The 27,167-nt window shown below is 35.1% G+C and overlaps 1 protein-coding gene and 1 non-coding gene across 5 annotated transcripts in view; both read left to right on the forward strand.

The window, feature by feature from the left end:
• SNTG1 (syntrophin gamma 1) overlaps positions 1-27,167 on the forward strand; it is a 956,656-nt gene that overhangs the window by 717,641 nt on the left and 211,848 nt on the right. For all 4 annotated transcript variants that reach the window (XM_058275521.2, XM_023589409.3, XM_058275519.2 and 1 more), the window contains 4 exons: positions 1,738-1,840; positions 6,046-6,128; positions 14,889-15,019; positions 26,054-26,183. In XM_058275521.2, the coding sequence (XP_058131504.1) occupies positions 1,738-1,840; positions 6,046-6,128; positions 14,889-15,019; positions 26,054-26,183 (447 nt within the window). The remainder of the gene's footprint in view (positions 1-1,737; positions 1,841-6,045; positions 6,129-14,888; positions 15,020-26,053; positions 26,184-27,167) is intronic.
• LOC111764646 (U6 spliceosomal RNA) lies at positions 21,032-21,138 on the forward strand. Its single transcript, XR_002797212.1, has one exon. It is a non-coding gene; the product is annotated as a U6 spliceosomal RNA (small nuclear RNA).

Consider the following 27,167-nt stretch of genomic DNA (forward strand, 5'->3'; position numbering starts at 1 on the left):
ACTTGCATTTCTATTTTGTTTCATTGATCTTTGGTCTATAACTCCATTAATATCATAAAATATTGCTTACTCCAGGCCATGTTTTGTCTCCAGGGTTTCTGAACTGGCCTCTTTGCCATTCCTGGCTCTTCTGGATTTTCCTGCTATCAATGGACTTCCTTTCAAGCCACAGGTGGAACGCGCCCTGGGACGTCTTGGCTCTGGGCTGCTTCCTATGGGTGTGGGTTGGGATCTGTCTGTAGTTCCTTCACTCCTAGGGTCCATAACCATTTACCCTTTCATTTCTAGCCTGAAGGGTTCTCATTTGGTTTTCTCTTTCATTGTTTTCCAGGAAGAGATGAATCTATGCCATCTTGTCAGAACCAGAAATCGTTCTACATTGTTTTGTTGTTGTTATTGGCATAGTTCTGTGTTTAACAATTTTATTGTGGCAATGCATAACATTTCCCATTTTAACCACTTTTAAGTAAACAATAAAGTGGTGTGAAATACATTTACAGTGTTGTATAATCATCACCACCATCCATTATCAAACCTTTTCTATCACCCCAAACAGAAATTCTACATTGTTTTTTTTTGTTTTTGTTTTTTTTGTTTTTTGTTTTTTTGAGGTAGTGAACCCGCAAATTGAACCCTGGACCTCACAGGTGGGAAGCCAGCACTCAATCGCCAAGCCACATTTGCTCCCTTAAGTTGTTATTTTATTTGTTTTGTTTTTTTTCTTTTTTTTAGGAGGCATCAGAAACCAAAGCCAGGACCTCCCACGTGGGAAGCAGGTGCTCAACTTTTTGAGTCACATCCACTATACCACATTGTTTTGATAGGCAATTCTTTGATTACTTGAGGTTAATCAGGTTTTCTCTACATTTGGCAAAAGTTATATTTCATGCTTACTAATTGCTTTCCAGTGAAGAAAAAGAGTTTTTTTTTTGTCTTTATTTTTTTAAATATTACATTAAAAAAATATGAGGTCCCCATATAACCCCCACCTCCCTCACCCCACAGTGATGATTCTTATTCCCCTCTTTATTTGTATGATGTTTAAAAATTACAAATATATTTACATATTTTCAATTATGTTTGCTGCAAATAGCTCCCCAGGTGTTATACTTTTGAAACATTTTTGCTTATATTTGTCTTGATATAATTTGAGAAGGAATTGACATTTTTTAAAATTGGTAGACCTAAACTCACTAATTCTGTAGTCTTAAAAATGTTGTGAGTTACCAGTAATTATAGATGCCATCATCACTTCAGGTTTTCAGGAAATAGGAAAAGAAAATACTCAATGACAACATAGGAAAAGAATTCCTATTTATTTTTAGCAAAAGGGCTTTGGTGATTAGGGAGCGATTTTATTTAATCAGAATTAGGACTCCTGTCAACATCTGCATGGTCATTCAGTCATATCTACAATGCTTACACCATTTTCGAGTGCATAATAGATGCTCAATAAATATTAATAACTACAGTGGCTTGAAGGCTATGTTTGTGTTCCTGTGGACATCATGATCTCTCATATTGCCTAACGCAGGACTTAAATTCATAAGAATCTCAGCAAATGTGAAATGAAGATAATGCAATTGTATTTTGAACTGTTAAGTAACTTATTCTCTCTATGTTCTGGCTGCTAGGAAACAATGGGAGTTGGAAGACAACCAACCATTTTGTGATTTTGTAATGATATGTAAAATTTTGTGAACATGGTCATAATGGTATGATTTTTATTATTTTTAGGTTCAGGTTCTTCGGAATGCTGGAGAAGAAGTGACTCTAACAGTGTCCTTTTTAAAGAGAGCACCTGCATTCCTCAAACTTCCATTGAATGAAGATTGTGCATGTAAGCATTTATGAAGAGCAGATAAAGTACTCATATTATCATCTTTCCTTTCAAAACCATTATTTTCTGACAGTAACTAGTAATTTTTTTAAGTCAGGATTTTCACCTGAATATAAACATTTCCATAACAAATTGCTACTATTAGCTCCTTTGAAAAGGGAACAGATGCTATCTTTACAGTGGAATATATTCACTTTTAAGGTATTTTCCAAACCTAAGATCAGAAAACCATTATTAACCTTTAAAATTGTATCATATCAAAGATATGCACATTTAATCTCTATAAAATCCATTCATAGTATTTAGTGAATATTATGAGTGCCATGAAATGATATGTTCCTTTTGGCCTACTAGTCTTAATAACCAAAGATTTACACTAAAGTTGCTCTATTGAGAATAGGGAGACTGTAGGAAGCACTTGTCTCAATGGAAATATAATAATTTAAATAAGAACTATTTAAAATCCCTGTATTAATTTTTTTTAATTTTTAATTTCTGAGATAAAATATATATCATCTAATCAATAATATTGCTAAAACAAATCAAAGGACCTTTTTAACTGATGCATAATATACAAGCATTGAAATGCAAAGATCTTAAATTTATAGTTAGATCAGTTTTAACAAATGCATAGTTGTTTAATCCACACTCCTATAAAGCAAAGGACAGTGACCTCGTGCCTCTTTCCAGTATATCACAATCCCAGGATAATACATAATTATTTAATTTTCTATGATCACAAATTACTTTTGCCTATTCTGTGTTACATGTCAGATGTTTGCAATTAAATTATTATATTTTATTTCATTATATGAATATGTCAAAATGTACTAATCAATTCACCTGTTGATAGACAGCTGTGCTGTTTCTAGTATTTTGCTCTTATGAATAAAGCTACTATAAACAATCTTGTACAAGGCTTTTGGCATCATATATTTATTTCATGATAATAAATACATAGTAGTAGAATTGCAGAGTCACAAAAGATATGAATGGTTTACTTATTAATAAACTGCCAAAAATATTTCCAAAATGGGCATAATTTAAACCACCTCCCATTTTCCACCCCAGCAATATATGAGAGTCCTGGTTGCTATACATTCTTTCCATTATTTGATAGTCAAAGTTCTTTCCAGCCGTTTTGTTGAGTAGGTGATGGAATCTTCCTGTAGTTTTAATATATGTTTCTGCAATGGTTAAAACTGCTAGGCTCTTTTTACTTTTTTTCCCTGGCCATTTTTAAAGAATCTTCTTTTATAATCAACCCGCTCAAGTCTTTTACTTATATATCTATGTTTTTTTATTATTCAATGTCAGGAGTTTTAAAAAATTATGTAAATTTATCTTTCTTCACATATACATGTTGCAAATATTTTCTCCCACTCTGTGGATAACTATATTTTTTTACCTAAGGGTGTCCTTTGGTCACCAGAAGTTTTAATTTCGATATTGTCCAATTTACTATTTTGTCATTATTTTTTCTTATTGTATATGGTTATTGCTTTCTAGATCTTCTCTAAGAAATATATGCCTACCACAAAGATATTACCTCATTCTTCTAGAAGCTTTATAACTTAAAAGTTTATATTTAAGTCAATAATCTATCTTTTATAATCTTTCTGCTAGTGAAGTAGGAACCAAGATTGTAAGTGTATACACACACACATAATATATATTTCCATTTATTCCAGCATCATTTACAGAATTATTTTTCTTTCCCTATTGAATTGTGCTTTTATTTGAACCTACATGCTTTGTTCTCTTTCTGGTTCTTTTCATGTATCTATTAAATTATGTTTCTATTCTTTCACCAAAACCACACTGTTAGTTCCTGGAGCATTATAAGTCTTGAAGTCAGCTAAGCAGGGCAGGTTCTCCACACTTGCATCTTTTCAAAACTGGAGATTCTAGGTCCTTCATGTTATCTTTGTGTGTTAGGAATGTACATCTTAAATGTGGCAACTTTCAAGAAATAAACTGGTAATTTCTATAAGAAGCCTGCTGCAGATTTGAATGGGGCTAAATTGAATTTGTAAAGAGTTTGAAGAACTTTTATCTTAACAAATTTATGTCTCTTAATCAATGAACAGGGTACACCTTTTCAATTTTATGCCTTTTTAGTTTTTTCCTAGCAGTATTTTAGTGTTTTCAGTGAGGAAGCCTTTCACAATTTTCTAAATTTATTTATAATAAATTTTTGTTTACTACTAGCAGATGGACATACAACTTACTCAAATATGTCGACGTGGTCTACTTATATTCTTTTTAATATAGTAGGGATTTTGGCATATTTTAAAAGATTTTCTACAAACACAACTATGTTATCTGCAAATTGCATTCCTAGGATAAATTCCAATAGGTCATGAAGTATTAAATTTTTTTTATATTTTGTTATAGTTTATTTGCTATATATCTGGCTAAGAATTGTTCTCTATATTTATGAACAATAATTATATGTAGTATTGTTTTGTTGTATGTTTTAGTAGATTTTTGGTATCGGCTGTGGAGTTGCACTTCCTCTTCTATTTTCAGAAAGAATTTATTCTTTTTTACATGGCTGAAGAAATACACAATAAAGCATTCTGAGAAGCTAGAAGTATAACTATAGATAGCTGTTTTGCTTTGGGAAGGAATTTAATCTCTGTGAATATGCTGACACTTTGGACACTCTCATTTGTGTCAGTTTTCGTAGGATTTTTTTTTTCAAATATTAATCCATTTCTACTAAGTTGTCAATTTATTTGCATAAAGTTTACATCAAAGCTTCCATTATCCTTTTCATATCTCTTGTTTTTGTAGTTATCCCCTCTCCTTTTGATGCCAATATTTATCACGCATATTTTTTCTCTTTGTATGGGTCCTTTTGCTTTGCATATTTTAATTTTATTAATATTGCCAAAAATCTACTTATGTTTTGGTAAATATTCTATATTTTCTGTTTTCTATTTCTTGATTTCAAGTTTTATTTTTAAATATTTCTTTCTGTTGACTTTGTTTTAATTTGTTTTCCCATTTCTAATGCTTAAGATTAAAGCAAAGATCACTGAGTTTATGTCTACCTTCTTTCTATTGTACATATTTAAATGCTTAAATATAACTCAAAAAGAATGCTTTATATGTATTTTACGGAAACTGTTAGATTCTGTTTTCATTTTCACTCATTTCAAATTTTCCGTAAGTTTTAAAATAATAGGTATACCCATTTTAAAAATTGTCTCATAAGAGGCAAATGCAGATGGACTTTAAAAGAAAAGGATGTTGAAAAAAATATGTGAAATTGTTCAGGTTTAAAGAGAAAAGCCTGTTTCCAGGCTAGTATAGCGAGATAGTTTAGGATTTCCTTCTTAGCATAAGGAAATATACAAGATATTGAAGTAATAAAAGATGAAAGCGCAGCCATTTATTCTCTAAATGAGCATATGGATTAATATAGTAGGATTATTATCTCTGACCCATGATGTTTTAATTTAAGTATTATATTTTTAAGTGAAAATTGAGAGTCAATTACATTACTTGCTCGTATTTAACAGTGCCAAAAATAATGTCTTTTAAAACAGCAGTGGGTCAGAAATCAAGAAAGCATATTCTAATCCTTATTCTAAAACATATTAAATTATGCAATCTTGGAAAATCAAAAATATTTAAGACACACATTTTACCTTTAAAAAGAAATATTAATTGGTTTTTCATGAGGATTAATATGGAGTTGTGCCATTGCTATTACCAAAAATTAGACGGCTTCCCTGGTGATGCCTTCGATTACAGTACATATCAGCAGCACTTATAAAGACAGAGCACATGGAAATATTTCCCTTCTTGTGCAATAGTATGCTTCCTAGACATGAGATTTGCCAGTAAGTTGAAAAAGGACCTTAAATGAAAATTTGCAAGCAAGCTCTGCACTTACTACAAGTATTGTTTCGAAGTGTGAGTGGCTTAATCCAATGAAACAAAATAATGCTTTTAATAAGGTTGCAGCTTTTCCTTAGTAAAGTCTTCGTGTTTCTGAGCTCAAAGGTAAATATTTGTGCGTCTCTTTCTCTCTCTGTGTACCCATAACTTCGGTTACATTGCTAGCTTGCAATTATCCAACTTTGATTTAAGTGAAATGAAAACTTTTGTTTTAGTGTTTGATTTACTTGACATTACTGAGTATATTCAATGGCCTCGTAACCACTGGGATGTTGTGATTTTTTTTCTTGTAGGTGCACCCAGCGACCAAAGCAGTGGTACCTCCTCCCCTCTCTGTGACAGTGGCCTACATCTCAATTACCATCCCACCAATACAGTAAGAGGACTGAGGCATAATTCAGAATATTGAGGAGATAACATAAAGAAACCCAATGAGAAGAAGTATTGACAGTTGGCAAAAATTGCTATGGAATCTATTTCAGCCCATAGATTTGAAATCTTGGGTTGATTTATCATTTGATTGTTATAATTATTTAGGGAGGAAAACTAAGTAATTCAATGATTTCTTTAAGACATTTTCATCTTTTATATGTTATAAGTGTTTTGTAACCTCAAGAGTATTAACTTTGGGAGGTTGCTCATTACATCTTAAATCATGTTATAGCATTCCATAATATGTAAAATAATTTTATTGACTTTGTAATAATATTACATTAAAAAAATATATATATGAGGTCCCATTCAACCCCACCACCCCCACCCCACCTCTCCCCCCCAGCAACACTCATTCCCATCATCATGACACATCCATTGCATTTGGTAAGTACATCTTTGGGCACCTCTGCACCTCATGGTCAATGGTCCACATCATGGCCCATACTCTCCCCCATTCCATCCAGTGGGCCCTGTGAGGATTTACAGTGTCCAGTGATTGCCCCTGAAGCACCATCCAGGGCAGCTCCATGTCCCAAAGATGCCTCCACCTCTCATCTCTTCCTGCCTTTCCCCATACCCATCAGCCACCATGTCCACTTTTCCCAATCCAATGCCACCTTTTCTATGTGGACATTGGATTGGTTGTGTCCATTGCACCTCTTATGTCAAGAGGAGGCTCAGATTCCACATGGATGCTGGATGCAATCCTCCCACTTTCAGTTGTAATCACTCTAGGCTCCATGGTGTGGTGGTTGTCCTTCTTCAACTCCATCTTAGCTGAGTGTGGTGAGTCCAATAAATCAGATTGTAGGTGCTGGAGTCTGTTGAGGCTCAGGACCTGGCTATCACATTATCAGTCCAGAGATTCAAATCCCCTAAATATATCTTAAACCCCAACACTAACTGCACCTCCAGCACATTAGCATGAAAGTCTTATGAAGAGAGATCCCATCTGAGTCCAGATTCATCACACATAAACACCAGTTCCATGAGGGGCCATCTGACCTGGTAGTTAATCCCATCGGCCATGACCATAACTCCCATGGATCTCTTTAGCCCTCAAAGGAACCGATACCTGGGGGTTATATCTGCTTTATCTGTCTCTCAGACTCTGTTCAGTTGTGCATAAGGGCAATCCTTCTGACAGCCTCCAGACTCTTTTTTAGAGACTCGTAGCCATATAAACTCATTTCTCCTTTCCATTTCCCCCTTACATTAGGTCAAACAGCTTTTTAAAGTCATGTTATTTTATGTACACAGGGATATTCTGCTGATCCACATTGAACCTTCCGTATAAGGTCATTTTCCAGTTGCATCATCAGTTGGTAGTTGATAGTGGTCCCTCGGTGCCAGGGAGGCTCATCCCCGGGTGTCATGTCCCACGCTGGGGGGAAGGCATTGCATTTACATGCTGAGTTTGGCTTTGAGACTGGCCACATTTGAGTAACATGAAGGCTGACAGGAGGAAATTCCCAGGCACAATGCTGCTGTAGGTCTTATTCTTATTTTAGGCTTATCAGCTCACAAGCATAGTCATTAGCGTCAGGGGCTCACTGTTGAATCCTCACTCCCTCCCAGTCCCCGCCGCTGCACCTGGGAGACTGTCGCTGCTCCCCTAGGGACCACGACAGAGCACCATTGGCCAGGAACCCAGTACCCCCCCCCCTGCTGTGGTTTTTAATTGTTGCCACTATGAGTATATCCAAACATTACCATGCACCCTGGACATATGTTCTGTACAGCTCCCTGTCAGCCATATATCACCTGTCAATGGTATCCTATACCAGTATTCCTCCGTTGCCATTGTTGAACCACTCTGTGATCCAGAACTCCCTGAAATTTGAAGCCCAATATAACGTCAGGGTCCCTTACTAGGAAATGTCATATAGTGATGGGTTTAAAGGTTAGATAAAGAATACGTGTTGACTTGGAAAAAATTCTACATCCTATCTTTTTCTCTCTTTTTTTTCCCTAATTATTGAACTTCTCTTCACAGGAGCCCTAGACCACAGCAATGCATATATATAATATACAGCACTCCCACACATCCACCACAAAACCTTTTCCCTTCCACAGCGATACTCTTACACCCTATTCACATCATATTTACTTAACGTGATGTACAGAGTCTGAGACAATAGCTTTCAAACAAGGTGACATCTCTGCTTACATTGTGGTGCATAATTTAGGATGCACAGTTTTTTAAATTCTTAGTTATCCTATGTTTTACATTATGGTTTACATTATCAGTCTGTCATCTCCTATATGTTATGGTGTAATATTACATGTTTTATATCCATCCTTGTGTATTCTCACGAAACTCCTCTCTTACCCCCCATTTACCTTGGTTCCACACATTTAACGTCCATTTTCCCATCCACCTTGGTGCCCACAGTGACAGCCAACCTCCGTTTCCTGAGGAGAACTTGCTCAACTGCCCCAATGCCCTGGGAGCCACCCTTTCTCTCGAGAGATATGGTTCCCTCTATTTGATGGCATTAGTCCTCCCCAGGATGTGGGTCCACTCCCACTCTCACTACTTGGGTTTCTACCCCATGGTGTCACCCACTCTGGCAAAATGAGCATTCAGACATTCCCCAGGAGCCCGTCCTGCATCAGACCCTCCCCTCCGAGCATTCTAAACAGGTAACCCTCTTTATTATATTTTGATATGATTTTCTCGGCATTTTACTCTCCACCAACAATTATATAAAATATTATGCTCTAAAAGCTTTGCCATAATTTTAAATTATTTTGCTTTTGAAAGAATCTCACTGAAAATAATTTTTTAATTTCCCCTTAGTTAGGATGTATTGGCAACATTGTGCATACCAGGGAATTAGCAAAAGTCAGACAATCTGACCTACACATTATGGTAAAAAGTAATGACTTGTTTAACTATACATGCATTTAATAATTTTAAAAATTGGCATTTGTATTTTGCCAATTTAATTCTGACATTGAAGAAAATGTTCATTTATTTGGCACTAACATTTAGGAGTAAACCTTTTTTATTCTTTTATATATATATATTTTTAATTCTTAATGAAGGTTTATTTCAACCTTCAAAATACTCAAATTTTAAAGACAGTGGGTGTCTAGTGTACAGAGGTCTAGCAAATATCTCCTGTGCTTAATACGTGAAGAGTAGGAGGGCTGAATTCAAGTCGAGTTTTGTTTTTCTATTTCACATATATATTAGGATGTATAGGCACATAGCTGCTTCTTCTGACTGGTACAATTCATCCTTATTTTGAAATTCTTGGCCTAATTATGCCATTTTACCTCAAAGTACTAAATTTGAAAATCTTCAGACCTCACTGTCTTTAGTTGTACTCTGATTGCACCACTATTATTTCTAAGTACTTTACTGGCCTGAGTCTCTCCTGTGAAGGAAAAAAAGGAAGATTTGAAAAGAGCAAGGTCTGTCAATAAAAATTTAAGGGTAGTTTCTAAAAGCAATCACATTTGGTATTTTCCATCTTCTTTCTTTCCTTTTTATTTTTATTCACAAAAATAATTGTCACACAAAGGATAATATTTAAAACATAGCTGAGAAGCTGCAATAATTAAGTGAAGGAAAACATTGATTTCCTAATTAGGAGATGAATATATACCAGGATTATCACAGATTAAAAATAAAATAATATTTAACAATTGTTCATTCAAATATACCCCTCCTTATTTCCTCTTAAAGTATATGCCAATCTTTCCTATTTCTTAAGATATTAATGCCAAATTACAATTAAAATTAAGGTCATTAAAAAAGAAGCAAACTGATTCAATTTAATTATTTTTTCTTCTTCAAATTTAAATGTGGATGAAATGCTTAATGACATTAACCCAAATAGTTTAACTATTTACAGCAACAAAGATATTTCCTAAAAAACAACAACTTTGAATAAATTTCAGAATTTGTAAATGAAGTATGTCAAGAAACATCTTAAGAGCCTTGAAATTAAAGTTCAATTACTGGAGTTTCAATTGATTAAGTTTTATATACATTTTAATTCACCAGATTCTATAATTCAAATGATACATAGTTTAACCCCTGGGATTATCCAATGTTATCATTCAAATGGTCTATTTCCTTAAGTAATATGACATTTATCCTAATTATTGCAAAACGTTAAAAATGACAAGACTTATTTTTCCCTTTCTATGTAAGTCACTTAGTTCTAGGCGCTTGTTTGAAAAGCCTGCTCATTGAAAAATTTGCGAAATAAGTTTGTGATGGTCCAGACACAAATGGAGATAGTGTAGCCAGTGTCCCATTAACTCTGTATACAGTAGGGCATGGTGTGCTGCTATCAGCTCCCTTCTGAATTTCATAGACTCTTACAATCTCAAACCAAACTTTTTGCATCTATTTAGTAATTGCTTTGAACGCCTTCTCCACCGCTCTTCCCTCCCCTCCAAGTTCTGTATGCCTCTTTATCTAACCTGGGTATTCCCCAGGCTGATGCAGTCACCTCCTTGTAGGAACCTCTTTGCCTGGGAGTCAGGCTCACCACCCCTTCCTTGGGCATGGCCCCAGCTGAGGACTCATAGATGTGGGTACAAAGGCAGGCCCCTCCCCTAATGGTGGGAAACTGTGAATCTTTTCCTGCTCAAGGTTTGTGGGACAGACTGCAGCCTTCCTTCCATGGAACCTACATTTTTGTCCCTGTTCCCTTGCCTCATCCTTCTTCCCTTGGCCCTTACAGGTATCCTCATAAGGACTCACCCTCCACAAATCACTGTCTACAATTCCCCCATCTCAGCTGTGCTCCCAGGACAGGCAAAATAGCTGCTGTATTTCTGAGTGGGAGAAAGCTGTTCTGTAAATTTTTTTTTCAAAATCTCACCCATGTCCTTGGACTCCTCTATAAAAACAAAAAACAGTGAAGTCAGAGTGGAAGGTCTGATATTACCAGAAACTCATGCTTCCTGTTTGTTTTGCTTTTACTTGTTTCATTGATGCACACTCACACAAAAATCTGTGGTATGAATTTTATGAATTGTGTCTCTCTCTGGTTGACTGACATAATGTTCTCCTTTAGAGAGCTACAGGTAGAGTCAAAGAAAAGAAGAAAGCATGAATCCATAATTCTATAGTATGGCTGTTGCAAATATATCCAGTTTTATAAAATTTAAAACCCAATTATTATAAACTTATCTTGCTAGATTTATTGATGTCAATTTGTTTTCAAGAGAAACATTTTATGTCCATTTTTTATATGAATATTGGACACTTTTTGACATTTGTAAAGCTGTGTCGCTGTAAAGACAGTGGAGCTCTTCATTGTGTTGCTTTAGAGTTTAAGAATAAAGGCATATGTGAATTCAAATGAAGCATATTCAAACTTAAGAAAATGGTTTCTCAATGCATTTCAAATAAATGAACATTTACTGAAACCTAGACTGTGGGAAGCACTATTGTAGTTTCTTTGGAGGAAAGGAAAATGGGGTTCTTGATGCAAGAATTTTGAAATCCTGGTCTATAGAAAAAAGCATAAATTTAATTTAAGGAAGAAAAATAACCATAGGTATAAGCATTCTATTAATGGAGATAATGCTAGAGAGTCTCAAGACATGAGTTAATTCAACTCATCAAAAGTTGATATAGAATGCTATACCAAATATACATTGTGTTGAATGTATAAAACAAGTGTACTTTTTAAAAAATATATTTTTGATTTATTTTTAAAAGGTACATAAACTACTCAAAATGTTGCATTAAAAATATATAAGGGATTCCCATATGCCCCACTTCCCATACTCCCCAGGTTTCCCACATCAACAATTTCTTTCATTAGTGTAGCACATTCATTGCAATTGATGAACACATTTTGGAGCCCTACTACACAGCATGGATTATAGTTTACATTATAGTTTACATACCGTCCTTTCTGTAGGTTATGGCAGGATATATAATGTCCTGCATCTGTCCCTGCAATGTCATTCAGGACAACTCCAAGTCCCGAAAATGCCCCCATATTACACCTCTTTTACCCTCTCCCTGCCTTCAGCAACTCCAGTGGTCACAGTGTTCATATCAATGATATAATTAATTTCTTCCATTGCTAGAATCACAATAAGTCTATAGTAGAATAACAATAAGTCGTCCACTCTAGTTCATATTTTATTCCCCAATCCTGAGGATTCTGGGACAGTGATGTCCACTCCACCTCCTAACTGAGAGGGCGCTTCGATCCCACATGGCTGACGGACGGGACTCTCCTGCTTGCAGCTGTACTCTCTCATTTCCTTGGTGTGGTTGTACTTTTGTGAGACTATTAATCTGTAGGCCTGATCAAATCCTATGGACCATACAGCCCATGCCATCATGTGCTTCTCTTCCATCTCCTGAAAAGGAGGTAGAGGGCATCAGTACTTAGAGATTTACAAAACTAGGAGAGCACAAGGCAAGTTTTCTTCTGTCCCATCACTAAATAGTAATGGACATTGGGCATGCCAAGGAAGTGGGTGGCCTGACTCATGTTTCCCACAGAAATGTTTGCATGTAATACTCACTTCAGTTTCCTAAACAGAAACATTTGATTCTCTTATGTGCCTCAAGCCTTAAGTCTACCTGAACCTAGGTCACTTGATTTTTAATTCCCATGCTTTGATTATTCTGTGAAGCAATTTTTTTGAGGAAGCACTATTCTAGTATTCTGAAATATCTTTAATATATCTGAAGGCATCATTTAAAGTATAAGGAATAATAATGCCTGGTAATATATAAAGATTCTTTCTCCACCTTCTATAAAAATATAATCTAGTCTTTCTAAGAACAGTAGTTGACCAATTTTAGGACATTCAAGAATCATATAGTTTGTCAGCCAGAATGCAAATTTCCAAGATAGAGCTCAGACCCACGGAATCTCTTTCCTTTTTGGTGAATAAAAGGAATTTGCTCTGTGCTCCCCAAGTAACTGATTCAGTTCATAAGCTTATCAAACTTGGAGAAACATTTCTCTTAACTCTACAATTTAATGAACACGTTATATCGAGTACTTAAAATCTGAAGGAACATTTTGCCTTGTATGCTATTTTATTTTTGTGAGATAAATATTCATGAAGTTTTGTGAGGCTATATGACTTGGAATATGTTAATTTCTGGGAAAAGAGACTATATAAGCAAAGAGTAGGTATTTTTGGATTTGCCATTCACATTGTTAATATTATAGGAAACTATTCTTGGTACTGAGGAATAAAGCTCAATGATTCTCAAAAACAAAAAGTTTATTGTGTTTGTTTATCATCTTATGTACAATTCAAAATAACTCTGACTACTCTTAGTAAGTAAATATGAAGGAAAATATATATTATCTTTATTATTAAAATAAATAAGGTCAAATAATCTTCAAAGGACACTAAGCATTCCACTATAAATAACAGGTTTATGAAATGAAATACATTGGCCCTGATTATTACAATAGCTAAAGTGGTTTTTTTCATATTTCTTATAAGATCAAAACATAAAAGGAAGTGACATATTTAAAACATTGATATGCAAATGAACCAAGTTGCAATGCTACATTAAAGACATGTCAAAGACCATATATATTTTCATATATGAAAATCTATGAAGTTTATAAAATAGGATTTGTAATGCTTATATTCACCTAATGATAATTAATAATTTTAATTAATTTGTTTTATTAGTTGCCCTCAGTATTTCATCTCCTATATCTTTTATTTCTTTTACAAATTTTCTAACAACTTTATTCATGAAACATGAATGTAAGGGGAGTTATTATTGCATTTTTGGAAAGATTTGGAAACTGTCTTGAAATAATTTTCTTAAATTTACATAACAAAAATATAATCAAGCCAAAATTTCTGAATTATTATTTCAGTTGTTTCGCCCCTGGTTGTCGATATTAAATGTTGTATTTTGATAAAATTTTAGAGTCAGGGAGCAAAATGGTGTAGGTTTATGTGAATCCTGGCTCTGTCATCTCCTGGCTGGATGACAGGTAAATTATTCACTGGAGAACTTTTCACTGCTGTGCCATCTGTTTGCAATATAAGCTTAGTCCTACGGCAGTTTGGTGGACATGGGGCATTATAATCCCTGTGGCTACCTCTGGGCTACTGTACAAACAGGTCTATTTACCCTAGACTGCTGCACAAATATTATTATTTTTTCATGGGCCCCAATGATGACAAGTCAGGGAAGCAATAATTCGATGCTTCATAAAAGCCCTTAGGTTTTCTGCTCTGTAAGATGAGCTTAGTATAACCTTATCCACCAAAGGCACTGCAAGAGGTTTAGACAATGCATGCAAAGCCTTAGCACAGGCTACTGTGTTAACTACTAGTAATTGTGGAAGTGCTATTAGTAAGTGCTCAAATGAATTTAGGCTTAGTTCCATTGTTGTCACTTATCAGATCATTTCATTACACTTTTGCCCTGTCTTTCCCACTCTTGAATTCATTCAGGTCTGTCACACTTTTATTCTTTTCTCCCTTCTCCCCATTCAATTTTTTCTTGTCTTCGCTACCATTCTTAATTGCAATGATTTCTTCCTCACCCTTTTTAGAACTCCATTAATCAAGAAGCTAACAAATACAATTTTAGTGCCAATGACTATCTCCTTTTATTCATTTAGGAGAAAAAGAATATCCCCCAAATGTAAAGGGTTTGTGGCATAGAAATTCAAAACACAGATTGGAAAAAAGCAATTCTGAATGCTTACGTTCTTTTCAGGACACATTATCGTGTTCTTCGTGGCCAACCTCACCAGGGCTGAGATGGGAAAAGCGATGGTGTGACCTCAGACTTATCCCCCTTCTTCATTCACGTTTCTCTCAGTATGTTCCTGGAACAGATTTAAGTCGGTGAGTAAATAAATGTTCATGAGTTCGGGTTTTCTCCTGATATCAAAAAAGACTTGTAGTCAAGTTTTGAAATAATATGTCTTATGATATTTTATTTTCAGTATCTCTCTACTAGTAAAGAGTTACAAAATAATAGCATAATGTTGTCTAACAGCCATGAATCTGGAGACAAAATAATCTCGTGTTAAAGCACTGACTCTACCACTCACTACATTTAATGTCTTCAATAAATATAGTTTATTAGGTTTTATATTTCCTCTTGTGTTGGTTTTATTAAGTTGCTTTTTTCATACAGTTGGTCATAAAATTTTTATATAACCATTTTTAGTAAGTGTAGGATCACTAGCAATATCCTTTTCATTCTTAAAATTTGTTTTTCCTCTTTTGATCTTGATAAGCTTTGATAAGGCTTGTCAATTTTATTGGTTTTTCAAAATGACTAATTTTTAGTTTTGGTTGTTCTCTCCATAATATGCATGAATTTTATTTTATTAGTTTCTGCTTTTATCATGATTTCTTTGTTATTCTAATTCTTCATCTTCATATTTTGTCTTACATTTTTAGGAAAATCTAGGGCTTGGAAAACTTTTCTATAAAGTCCCATAGTTTAATAGTAAATAGTTTAGGATTTAAACTATTTAAACCATATTGCCTATGTCACAACTAGTCATTCTACCATAGTAGCATGAAAAAGTCATAAAGTATATATAAATCAATGGGAATTTCTCTCTTCCAATAAAAACTTATTTGCAAAACCATGTGGCAGGCTAAATTTGACACATACATGGCAGATTTCCAGACCTTGCTTTAGATCCTCTTTTTCACTTCATTTTCTAATATGTTTGGTCATATCTACATATATCCATTAAATCCTAATTTAGCTAAAGCCACAAGTTTTAGGATTTCACCTTGATTTATTTATAGTGTTTCTACCACTTCTTTATATTTTCTTGATGTTGCTCTAGATATTAAAATATGGGTACATAACTTTTCAGAGTCTACTGAAATTGATGTTTAACAATTTGAGTGAAATGCAGAAATGTTATTTCCATTTAGGTACCCTTACTCTCCCCATTTTAAAAGTAGAAATATAATACAAAATATTGTCTACCACATTGAGCACCATATCAAATGGCATTATGATTTTTATTTAACCACCAAATATAATCTTACAGTCATTAGAAGAAGGATAATATATTACATTTACTCCAATTTTTAACTGTTCTGATGTTCATTTTCCCTCTCTGAAACTCCGATTCTTCTCTTATCTTTCTCCTTCTATTTAGAAAACTTTCTTTAATTATTCATTAAGGATAGATTTACTACCTACAGATTCTCTTACTTTTCTTTTGTCTGGAAATGTCTTTATTTCACCTTCATTCTTAATATAGAATTGATGGCTGATAGTTCTTTTATTTTAGTACCTGAAATATCTCAGGCTATATTTCCTTCTGATCTCTAAACACTTCCTTCTAACCTCCATTGTTTTAGATAAAAAATATGCCATCACTCAAATTTGTGTTCTGCTATAAGTAATATGTTCTTTCCTTCTGGCTACTAGCAAGAAATTTTTGCTTTTTCTCTAGTTTTCAGGAGTTTGATTATGATGTGCCTTGGTGTGGATTTCCTTTTTTTACCTTTATGGCAGGCATTCAGTTTCTTTCTTTTTTTTTTAATTTTATTTTTTTCTCTCCCCTTCCCCCCCCCCACCCCGCTTGTCTGTTCTCTGTGTCTGTTTGCTGCATCGTCTTCTTTGTCCGCTTCTGTTGTTGTCAGCAGCAAGGGAATCTGTGTTTTCTTTTTTGTGTGTCATCTTGTTGTGTCAGCTCTCCGTGTGTGCGGCACCATTCTTGGGCAGGCTGCACTTGCTTTTCGCACTGGGCAGCTCTCCTTACAGGGCGCTTGGGGCTCCCTTACACAGGGGACACCCCTGCATGGCACGCCACTCCTTGCATGCATCAGCACTGCGCATGGGCCAACTCCACACAGGTCAAGGAGGCCCAGGGTGGTAGACAGAAATGCCCTAACCACTGAGCCACGTCTGCTTCCTTAGTTTCTTGATTTATGTTTTCCCCCAAACTCAGTAAACTTCTGACCCTGAGTCCTTCAAATATATTTTAAGTTCTACTCTCTCTTTTCCCTCAAGCAGTTTGATGATATGTATATTAGCTCTTTTATTATTGTCCCAAAGACACTCAAGAATCTGTTCATTTTTTGTTTTTTATCAGAACGGGTATATTATATTGATCTGTATTCAAGTTCAATGATTTTGTACATTGTCATTTCATTCTATCATCAATCCCTTCCAAAAAGATTTTAATTGATGTTAATATATTTTTCATTTCTACAATTTCCATTTGATATTTTTTCACAAATTCTATATTTTTGTTTTTAAAACTTTTTAATTTTTTAATTTATGTCAAAAGTTCACTTGCTTTTTGAGGCATTTTTATGATAGGTATTTTTGAATCCTTGCAAAGTATTTCCATCATCTGATTCAGTTTTGCATTGGTTTCTTTTGATTATCTTTTTTCATTCAAGTTGTGATGTTCCTGGTACTTTGTATGAAAAGTGATTTATTTAAAAATTTTACTCAATACCTTGGATATTAAACTATAAAAAGCTGGAGCTTATTAAATCTTCTTTGTGTCACAATAAATAGGGTTTATTACTTTATTTATTTTTCCCATGATTTTAACAACAATGCTGCAGTACTTCTCATAGTTAATTTTAACCAAGTTGTGTTACTCTTATTTACCAATGTACATATGTGAACTAAAATGTTATAATATTTTATCAGTAAACATCTATTTTAATTATGTAGGAATGACTCTGATTAAGGAACAAATATCTGAAGAATGTCATAATATTGCAGAACATTGAAGGGCTCAGTGTTTTAGAATAAAAGCCAGAAGTTTTATGAAATTTGGCTAGTCTTTTAATCTCTTGAAGCTTAATTGTCTTTATGTTCAAAATGAACATATTGAAATTATTATATGAGTGGAAGTAAATCAAATTGGGGAAAATATTATTTATCCCTGAATTCTCAGTGCTTAGCATATTTTCTGCTCAAAAGTGCTCGAGAAATATTAAGTGAGTTTTCTTGAGCAAGATTTTTACCTGTTAGTTCTTTATTGAATAAGATTATCATCTACTTCATGCTTTCTAACAATATGAAATCAATAGTGTTAAAATGAAATCTAATGATTTACACAGTAGTTGTTTGTTTTTTTTTCCTCAATACTAAATGAGAGTTGAATTCCTTGTGTCCCTTTTGAGATGGTGCAATAATGGGCACCCACGGATGAGATTTTTGTAAACGGCAAGCAATACTGTTGGTTGTGAGTACTGGGCTTTCAGTAATCCAAGAAGCTTATCACTTGGGCTCTAATGATAGATCCAAATAATGGCGTTAGCTCATAATAAGCACTCAGGTCAGGTTTGCTGTCTGCAGGCCAAGATTTGTAGGGATATTTATATTAGTGGATCTGAGGAGGAAGCAGAGTTAATGCAGGCATGAGACAGAAAAGGAGTAGAAAGTAAGAGAAGAAAAAATCATGATACCATAAATAGCACTAAAGCAACTGCAAATAGGAATTTAAGAATAAAGCGATTGATCATATCAACTTCAGAAGAGAAAGAAAGGATTGAGAAAAAAAAAAATTTTAAGATTTTTTTCTCTCCCCTTCCCCCTGTTGTCTGTTCTCTGTGTCTATTTGCTGCGTCTTTGTCCACTTCTGTTGTCAGCAGCATGGGAATCTGTGTTTCTTTTTGTTGCGTCATCTTGCTGTGTCAGCTCTCCGGGTGTGTGGCACCATTCCTGGGCAGGCTGCACTTTCTCTCATGCTGGGCGGCTCTCCTTACGGGGAACACTCCTTGCGCATGGGGCTCCCCTATGCGGGGACACCCCTGCGTGGCAGGGCACTCCTTGCACGCATCAGCACCGTGCATGGGCCAGCTCCACACGGGTCAAGGAGGTCCGGGGTTTGAACCGTGGACTTCCCATGTGGTACACGGACACCCTAACCACTGGGCCAAGTCTGCTGCCAGGACTGAGAAAAATTGATTACATTTTGCTTGAATTTGTGGGGAATAATTTAAAAGTGAATCTAAATTTAAAAAATGAAAAACAGTTTTATCGTAACAAGGTTGTTGGCAATACATAAAGGGAATAAAGCATATTATTCATGAAATGTGATGAGAGAAGAAATGGGATTATGAATTTCAAGGCATATCATTATCATGCATATTGATGGAAGGGAATGAGTCAAGAGCAAAGGTGTGGAGGGAAAGCAGCACCCATGTTTTCCTGGGATGTTACTTTTGCATTACCATCACTTTATATTACATGTGACCCTGTAATATAGGTCCACAATGATTGAATTAGTCAACTCTGTTCCATTTACCCAGTTAAGGCAGCAGGTCCACGAAGACTATGCTATGTTCTATGTCGAGTAGGAAAATTCCATAATTTTCTAAAATATTTGCATAAATATGACTTAGAAAAGTCTCAATCTTTCTCACTCCAGGACACACGCAAATGTCCTTTTGTTTAGCACAGTCTTCATATACACCCCACCTCTTTAGCAGTTCTTACAGAACTGCAGTATGAGATTGGGGAGAAAGTATCACAACTCCCTAAGTTATGTAACCCTCTCGGGGTTACCTTCTCGGGATTACCTTCTTTTGGACAGCTCTAGATCAACTTTGGGCAGTTCTTTTAAAGATTCCTTACTTGTTTCATTTTGCAAGTTTCTTACACCTTTATTCAAAGCTTATCAAGTACATTTTAATATTTTCCATACTCAGAAAAGGACAAAGACCAAGGCTACTTGAGTGTTTTTGAGAAATTGAAAAGAAAAATAACATAAATTAAATAACAATAAAAAAACTTAAATAACAAGAAGTTTTAAGAAACATTCCAGGAGGCCCCTGACACAGGTAAATTTTTCTGCTTGACATGTCTTTCTAGATAGCATGAAGTGTAAAGAAAATAAGATAAAGGCATATCATGTGATGTTTATTCTGGCTCCATGCTAGCTCTTGAAGGCAAGACCATCTACTCAGAAGGACATAAATGTAGGTTAGATTCAGGAGTTAAAGAGGGACCTTTATGTAAGAGCTATTATGAGTTACAGTAGTACCCAGCTAGCAAGTGATGAACAAAATGATGGCTGGGTTGGCATGGGAATCTGTAATGTGTAAGCTGAGAGATCACAAAGTCGGTAAGAAAATTATGGACCCTGGATTCCCAGAGCCCAATTGTTTTGACACATCTGTGCATGATTTACTACTTTTTTTTCCCAGGAAAACTTAACATATTAGGGAAGGAGCCTATAAATTTAATTTAATAAGTTATTCAGGACTAGAAATTAGGAACATAGGAACAGTTAGATGTCCAAGGTGAGAGGATATTCTAGGGTGGAAACAAATACAGGCTTGGTATGGATGAGCTTAATTAGGGAAGAATGCGGATCTACCCTGAATAAATCTATGGACTATGGAAACTGCTAGGTGTAAAAGGAGAAGAAAGAAGTTAATTAGATGGCAGTGGAATGAGAGAGGTTATATTTGGTGAACAGAAACATCAGAATTCAAGTCTGGCAGTAGAGCTGTCATGAATGATAACCAGATCTCAGGTGAGTAAAGACAGTGCATCAATAAAATGAGGCTAAGATGGGGCTTCTACAGTTGAAGAGTAGTCTCTGAACACTGAGCTGGAGTGATGGAGAGTAACTCTCATTGCCTCTCCTACAGGTAGCTCCCAGTTTATGAAGAAGGAAAGGTATAAAGCAGGTACAAAAACAACTTTATTCCAAGCATAACATAATTACTATAATAAAGGAATTGCAGATTTGAAAGCACACAAGTGGGAGAGACTTATTCCAAATACATGGGTTATAACAAATATCATGGCATAAATAGCATCTGAGTTTTTAATTTGATATTTAAAAATATTTTATTTTGAAATAACTTCAAATGTACAGGAACATTGCAGAAATAATACAAAACGTGCTCACTTGGGCAGCACATATACTGAAATTGGAATGATATGGAGAAGATTAGCATGGTCCCTGTGCAAGAATGCCATGCAAATTTGTGAAGTGTTCCATATTTTTTTAAAAAAGAAAAAAATAATACAAAACCCATACAAAGAATTCCAACATATGTCCACATACACACCAATACCCAGATCTACCTGCTTTTATTTTGCCACATTTGCTGTATATTTCTTTCTATATGTCTGTCTATGCATTTATTAACTGTTTTCTGAAACTTGAAAGTAAGTTGTGTACATATGCTCTTTGACCACATAATACTTCCATGTATATTACCACGAGAGCAAGTATATTCACTTATGTCAGTAGTTTGACACAAATGGACAGATATTGTATGAACTGGACTGTGACAAGCAGAAAAATCACAACCAACATCATAAACAGATATGCATTGTATAAATTGTAGTACAAGATCTTCCAACTACAACATGAGATTTGCAATGCAATATTACCCTCTCCACCTTGCCGATAGTGAAACAGTAGGTCAGAGAGTTACAAAAAGTTAAGAGACTTAACACACTCCTGACAGACTTGCCACAGCCTCTTGAGTTATGGAGTTGGGTGGAAGGTATTTCAAACAAAAGGACCCTGGAGAAAAGGTAATGCTTACATCAAAGTGCAATAATGGTTAAGGGAATGGTTAGTTATCTGGCTTCAAATCATGAAGGGGATGAGTGAAGTTAATGTTTGGAAAACAGGAAGGAAACATTGAAGAAGCCTTGTGTACATCACCAAAGAGTTTAAGTAATAAGTAAAAAAAAAAACTGTACAGAAACTGAGACAGTTAACTGAGGCAGGTTCAGCATACCCAGGACGGAAATTAAACTCAGTGAGAAATAGAGAAACTGCTGAAAAAATGAATCTGTGTGTTGCCTTTCTATTTTGTCCTTTCCTTCAACACCACCCTAATAACGAATAATCAAATCAATTGAATTATATAATCTCGATGTCATTTGAACCAACGCTCTTTGCTACATCTCCAAGGCTGCGCCCAAACAGATGCTCCTCTGGGGTATTGCCATAGCCTATCTCTCATCCTTCACTCTGCCTTCTTTCCATCTGCCTTCTTATCCACCAGCAGAGCACTCTTTCTAAAATGCAGATATGATAACATTCTTCCAATGCTCAAAAGATTTCCAGCAACTCACCCTGACTTTCAGACTTAGGTAGAAAATGTTGCAATCAGCTCACCTGCCACTTCATGACCTGCCACTTCTCCATTCACACATTACAACATGTAAACCATGTTTTTTTGTTTTTGTTTTTTTCTGAATATACCATGCTTTTCTAAATCTCTGGATTTGCTTTTGGGTTAATTAGCTCTAGCCCAAAATTTGGTCTTCCTCTGTCTCCAAACTACTTAATGATACTCAAAGCCATTCAACCACAAGGTCCAGAACCCTGGAGTGATTTCAACTTTATCCTTTCCCTCACATACCCCAAGGAACAGTCATTATATCAAATCCTTTCTAATATTTGTAAAATTCCCTAGAACTATTGGCTTCTTTTTTTGCTTTCACTAACACACTATTGTTTCAACTTTTTTTTTTTTTTAAAGATTTATTTATTTATTTAATTTCCCCCCCCTCCCCTGGTTGTCTGTTCTTGGTGTCTGTTTGCTGCGTCTTGCTTCTTTGTCCCCTTCTGTTGTCGTCAGCGGCACAGGAAGTGTGGGCGGCGCCATTCCTGGGCAGGCTGCTCTTTCTTTTCACGCTGGGCGGCTTTCCTCACGGGCGCACTCCTTGCGCGTGGGGCTCCCCCACGCGGGGGACACCCCTGTGTGGCACGGCACTCCTTGCGCGCATCAGCACTGCGCATGGCCAGCTCCACACGGGTCAAGAAGGCCCGGGGTTTGAACCGCAGACCTCCCATATGGTAGACGGACGCCCTAACCACTGGGCCAAAGTCCGTTTCCCTCAACTTTTTATCTCATATTTTAACAGTTATAATAGTCTCCTGATGGGTCTAACAGGATTACCCCACTCCATGCAAATTTAACCATGTCAATGCACTGTGTAAATTCAGCCATGGCTCCCTGTGGCCTTTCGCCTCTTTGCACAGCATACTAGCCCCTTTTCGACCTGAGCTGTCTTCCATCTTTGTCTTCCAGAAGCCTCCTCCTAACTCTAGCAAACTGGTCATAGTGAATTTGAACATTTTAGTCTCCACAACTCTGTGGTTGCTCGTGCATGAAGTACCTTCTCTCTCTGGTCATGGGACTTCCTCTGTTGGTATTCATCTTTTAAAAATGTAACATCTTCCTATATATCCCTTCATATGTCATAAAATCAATAGCAAATCAAAATAGAGCATGAACCACATTAATCAGAAATCTATGTAATCATATGTGAGATTAAAGTGATTTATTAATGTTTACAGTGAGCAGTACAGTTTTTCATAGAAAGGAAGACTAAACCTACTTTGAATAAAACCTACTGTGAAATTTAGTAACATTTGAGAATAATTTTTATTGCCAGGGCAATGACCAAGACTCCTTAGAAAAGTGTAAAGATGATGAAACAGAAAATGAAAAAACTATTTGGAACTCAAAACTCTATTACATACCATGGATATCCTCAGGAGGACTATAGATGTTGCTGAAGTTAATGTCTCACAATACTAAGTAAATGGTTAATGGAGTCTATTGATTGCAGGAAGAATCCCATCAAGTAAGATGAAAATAAAAAGATTGAGTTTTAACTGCTTATCTCAAAAATTACATTTTCTTAAACCAAAAAATAACAAAAACTCTGCAGTTCTTCCTACATGCTCAAGGAAAACTCTAAGTCTATGTGAAGTCAATTTCACTAAACAATGTGAAATACTGCCAAATCTCATATTAGTGGATTTTTAAGAGGACACATATTCCTAGAACCTCAGTGATATGTGGAGGTGTTTGGATTCTACTGGTTATTCAGTAAATTCTTGCTAAATCTGCTCAATGAACCAAAAAGAATGTTATTCTCATTTTTATTTAGAGGAAACTGAGGCAAAATTATGTGTGGGTAATTTGCCAATGGCCTCATTTATTAAATAGTAGAGGCCAGAGTATAACCCAAACTATAATATTTACAGCCTTTTTAAAGAGGTCAGACATAAGTGAAGAAACTGTTCAAGTATTTCACTTATATTCACAGAAGGGTTTTCATGCAAATTGGAAAAGTTGAAGCAGAGAATTTTTTAAAAATGTATTAATACATAAACCTAGGTTTATAAAGAATTCTTCTTTCAGAATTTTTCTATCAGGGACTAAGTAACATATATAATTATACAGGTTGCAGAGCAGCTCTAAATATATTAACTTTAATCAGCGAAAAATATCAAGCTGCCAAGATTCATTTAATGCAGAGAGGACAAATATGTTCAAGACATGCTTTAATTTATGTGACATGCAGCAATAGTTATAATAATCAGAGAGCGGAAAGAAATATATATTACTAAATTCAAATTACTTCATATTTTCCATGGATGGTTGAGCTTCAATCTGGATATTTTAAATGTCTTATTCACTTACTTTTGAACATCAAAACTGAAGCTAAGAAAGGCATGCAATGCTATAATATTCTTTTTGGCTACACATATATTTGGTCACAAATGTAAAACTTAATTTCAGAGAAATAGGCAATACTTGCTCCTCCCAAAGGCTTTTCATGTATTTTTAAGAGAAAACAATAATGTATATCTTCTTACTTCCCTGTTAAATAGAAAATGCAGTGCCCATGATACAAGAACCACTTAACGATGTGAATTCAGTTTGTTTTAATTTCCAAAGGTTTTACTATGTGCCCAGTTGTGAGAGATGGATTAGTCATAAAAGAAGGCAGGGTAGCTAAAACCCAGTGGTCAATCTGAGACAGACATACTCTCCATGGGTTTATGTATGGTTGGGGAAGTGAAATCATATTTAATATTCACAAACATGTAGCTACTAAACTCTTGTTAAGAGATGAGAAAGAAAAGGTGTTTATTTGGAAGAAAATATATGAACATGTACAACTTAGGTAGCATTCTGAATCCAGAGCTGCAGAAGATTTTTTATTGCCTCCAACTGGCTGGAATTTAAACATATTTTGTACATTTTCTAAAGTGTATTGCCTTGCACAACAGAGTAATTCTCAAATGTGGACTATTTGTTTAGTGTCCATTCATTTTAGGATTCTGTTTACTCCTGTCAGTTAAGCTCATATTTAAACTTTGCAAAACCTTGATGCAGGGGAACAAATGTTAATGCAGTCAGAAACAGCTCTAAGTTCCATAGCAGCTCTGTAAATAATTTAGGATGACATGATTTAATCTTCTCTACCAGAAAAACAATACAGTCAATAAAAACCCATTAGGGATGTTTAGACTGATCATTGTATTTTAAGGAAAAATTTATCTGTTGTTGAAATTCACAACATTCATGAGAATAAAGGCAATGATATAGATGTGGAGGGAATTTTGAACCTCTTTCCCCAAATTATCTTTAAGTAAATGAATAAACCGAGGCTGAAAGTAGTTTAATAACTGAAAAGTGCTGCAGTTCACATGAGTCAGATTATTTTTTGGTAAGATGTTTAATGTTTGTTTTGCTTTTTATTTATCTTTCTGTTCTAGGTCAGAAAATGCCACGGTAATATCAAGAGGAGATAATGGTAGCCAAAATAAGATATAGGCTTCCATGCCTAATTTCATAGTGCATTCAGAAAAGAATCCTCCTAAAATATACAGATATTTAAAAATTACATAATATGAATTTTATATCCAAAAAATTCTATGTATTTGTATGAATCTCAGGCTCCTTTTTTTGAAATTATATCTTGTCTGCATTCATCTTTTGTGTTCCAATAAAAACAGAGATACTTATAAAGAAAAGTAATCAAATATGAATTTGGAGGCAGACACTAATATTGCTTGAAAGAACAAGTTTTCAACAGAGTTGCAAATAGGTAAATGAGACGATGTTCTGATCTGATTTGTTCTGACATATCTGCAGGCAGAATGCTTTTCAAGTAATTGCTGTGGACGGGGTCTGCAGTGGGATTATTCAGTGCCTCTCTGCTGAAGACTGTATTGACTGGCTACAAGCAATAGCAACTAATATTTCAAACCTCACAAAGCACAATGTAAGTAGTGATCTAAGAAATGTATGGTCATAGAGCTCCCCAACTTTTCAAAAATTCTCCAACATAAATTTAAATTTGCATTACCTGCTTGGTGTTCTAAGAGTAAGTCACCTTACATCTGTCATTAAAGCTCTTTGGCAATACTTATTGAAAAATAAATAGTTCTCTATCCTGAGAATTCTAGGCTGACTTATCACTTCAAGAATATTTTCACATGTAGTTTTCTATCCACAAATATCATTAGCATCTGCATCATTTAAGTAAATGAAAATAAATATTTATCATGTAATCACTAAATGTATTTAACTATATGAAATTTGGAAAGAAGTTGTGAGAAGTACTGATTGATCTTTAGAGATGTTGGAACTGCAGCTAGAATTGTATGAAAAAGTAGGAGTATAGTGTGAAGTTAGCAAGGAGACTGAAGGTTATACCTGGGATGATACTGGCCCAAGGACAATCAGAATGCATCGCTCTACTTTTTCTCTCTTTCTACTACAAAAGATTCTCCATTCCTATGTCTCTTTATTTTCATTGTCTTCTCATCACTATATTAAAAAAATTAAAAAGACTTTCTCCTTGCTAGTTTCAAGGATAATGTAGTCTAGCACAATATGCAAAACTATAAACCTCACCTCACCAAGTATTGATTATTCAATGTGATTCTATTTTAGCAAAAACAACTAGATACCATAGTTGCCTTGTTTGTAATAAGTTCCTCTGTTCACACTTGCTTTAAGTTATACATTTTATGTTATGCTTGGGATATTGGGGAAATCCTAGAGGAAAAGTCTAAAGTATGAAAGATCAGACAGAAGTTCATAGCTTCCTCACCAACTCATTCATGGACAAGACTCTCTTTTCATAAATGACTCTCCAGACCCAAGTATCTTAGCACAGATTTTGCTTTGAAATTTAGGCAAAAACCATGACAAACATGTCTTTCTTAAAGATAGGCTGACTGTTAACCATTAAAAAAGGCAG

The sequence above is a fragment of the Dasypus novemcinctus genome, chromosome 14 (genome assembly GCF_030445035.2).
Source record: "Dasypus novemcinctus isolate mDasNov1 chromosome 14, mDasNov1.1.hap2, whole genome shotgun sequence".
In the NCBI taxonomy this organism is placed as follows: domain Eukaryota; kingdom Metazoa; phylum Chordata; class Mammalia; order Cingulata; family Dasypodidae; genus Dasypus; species Dasypus novemcinctus.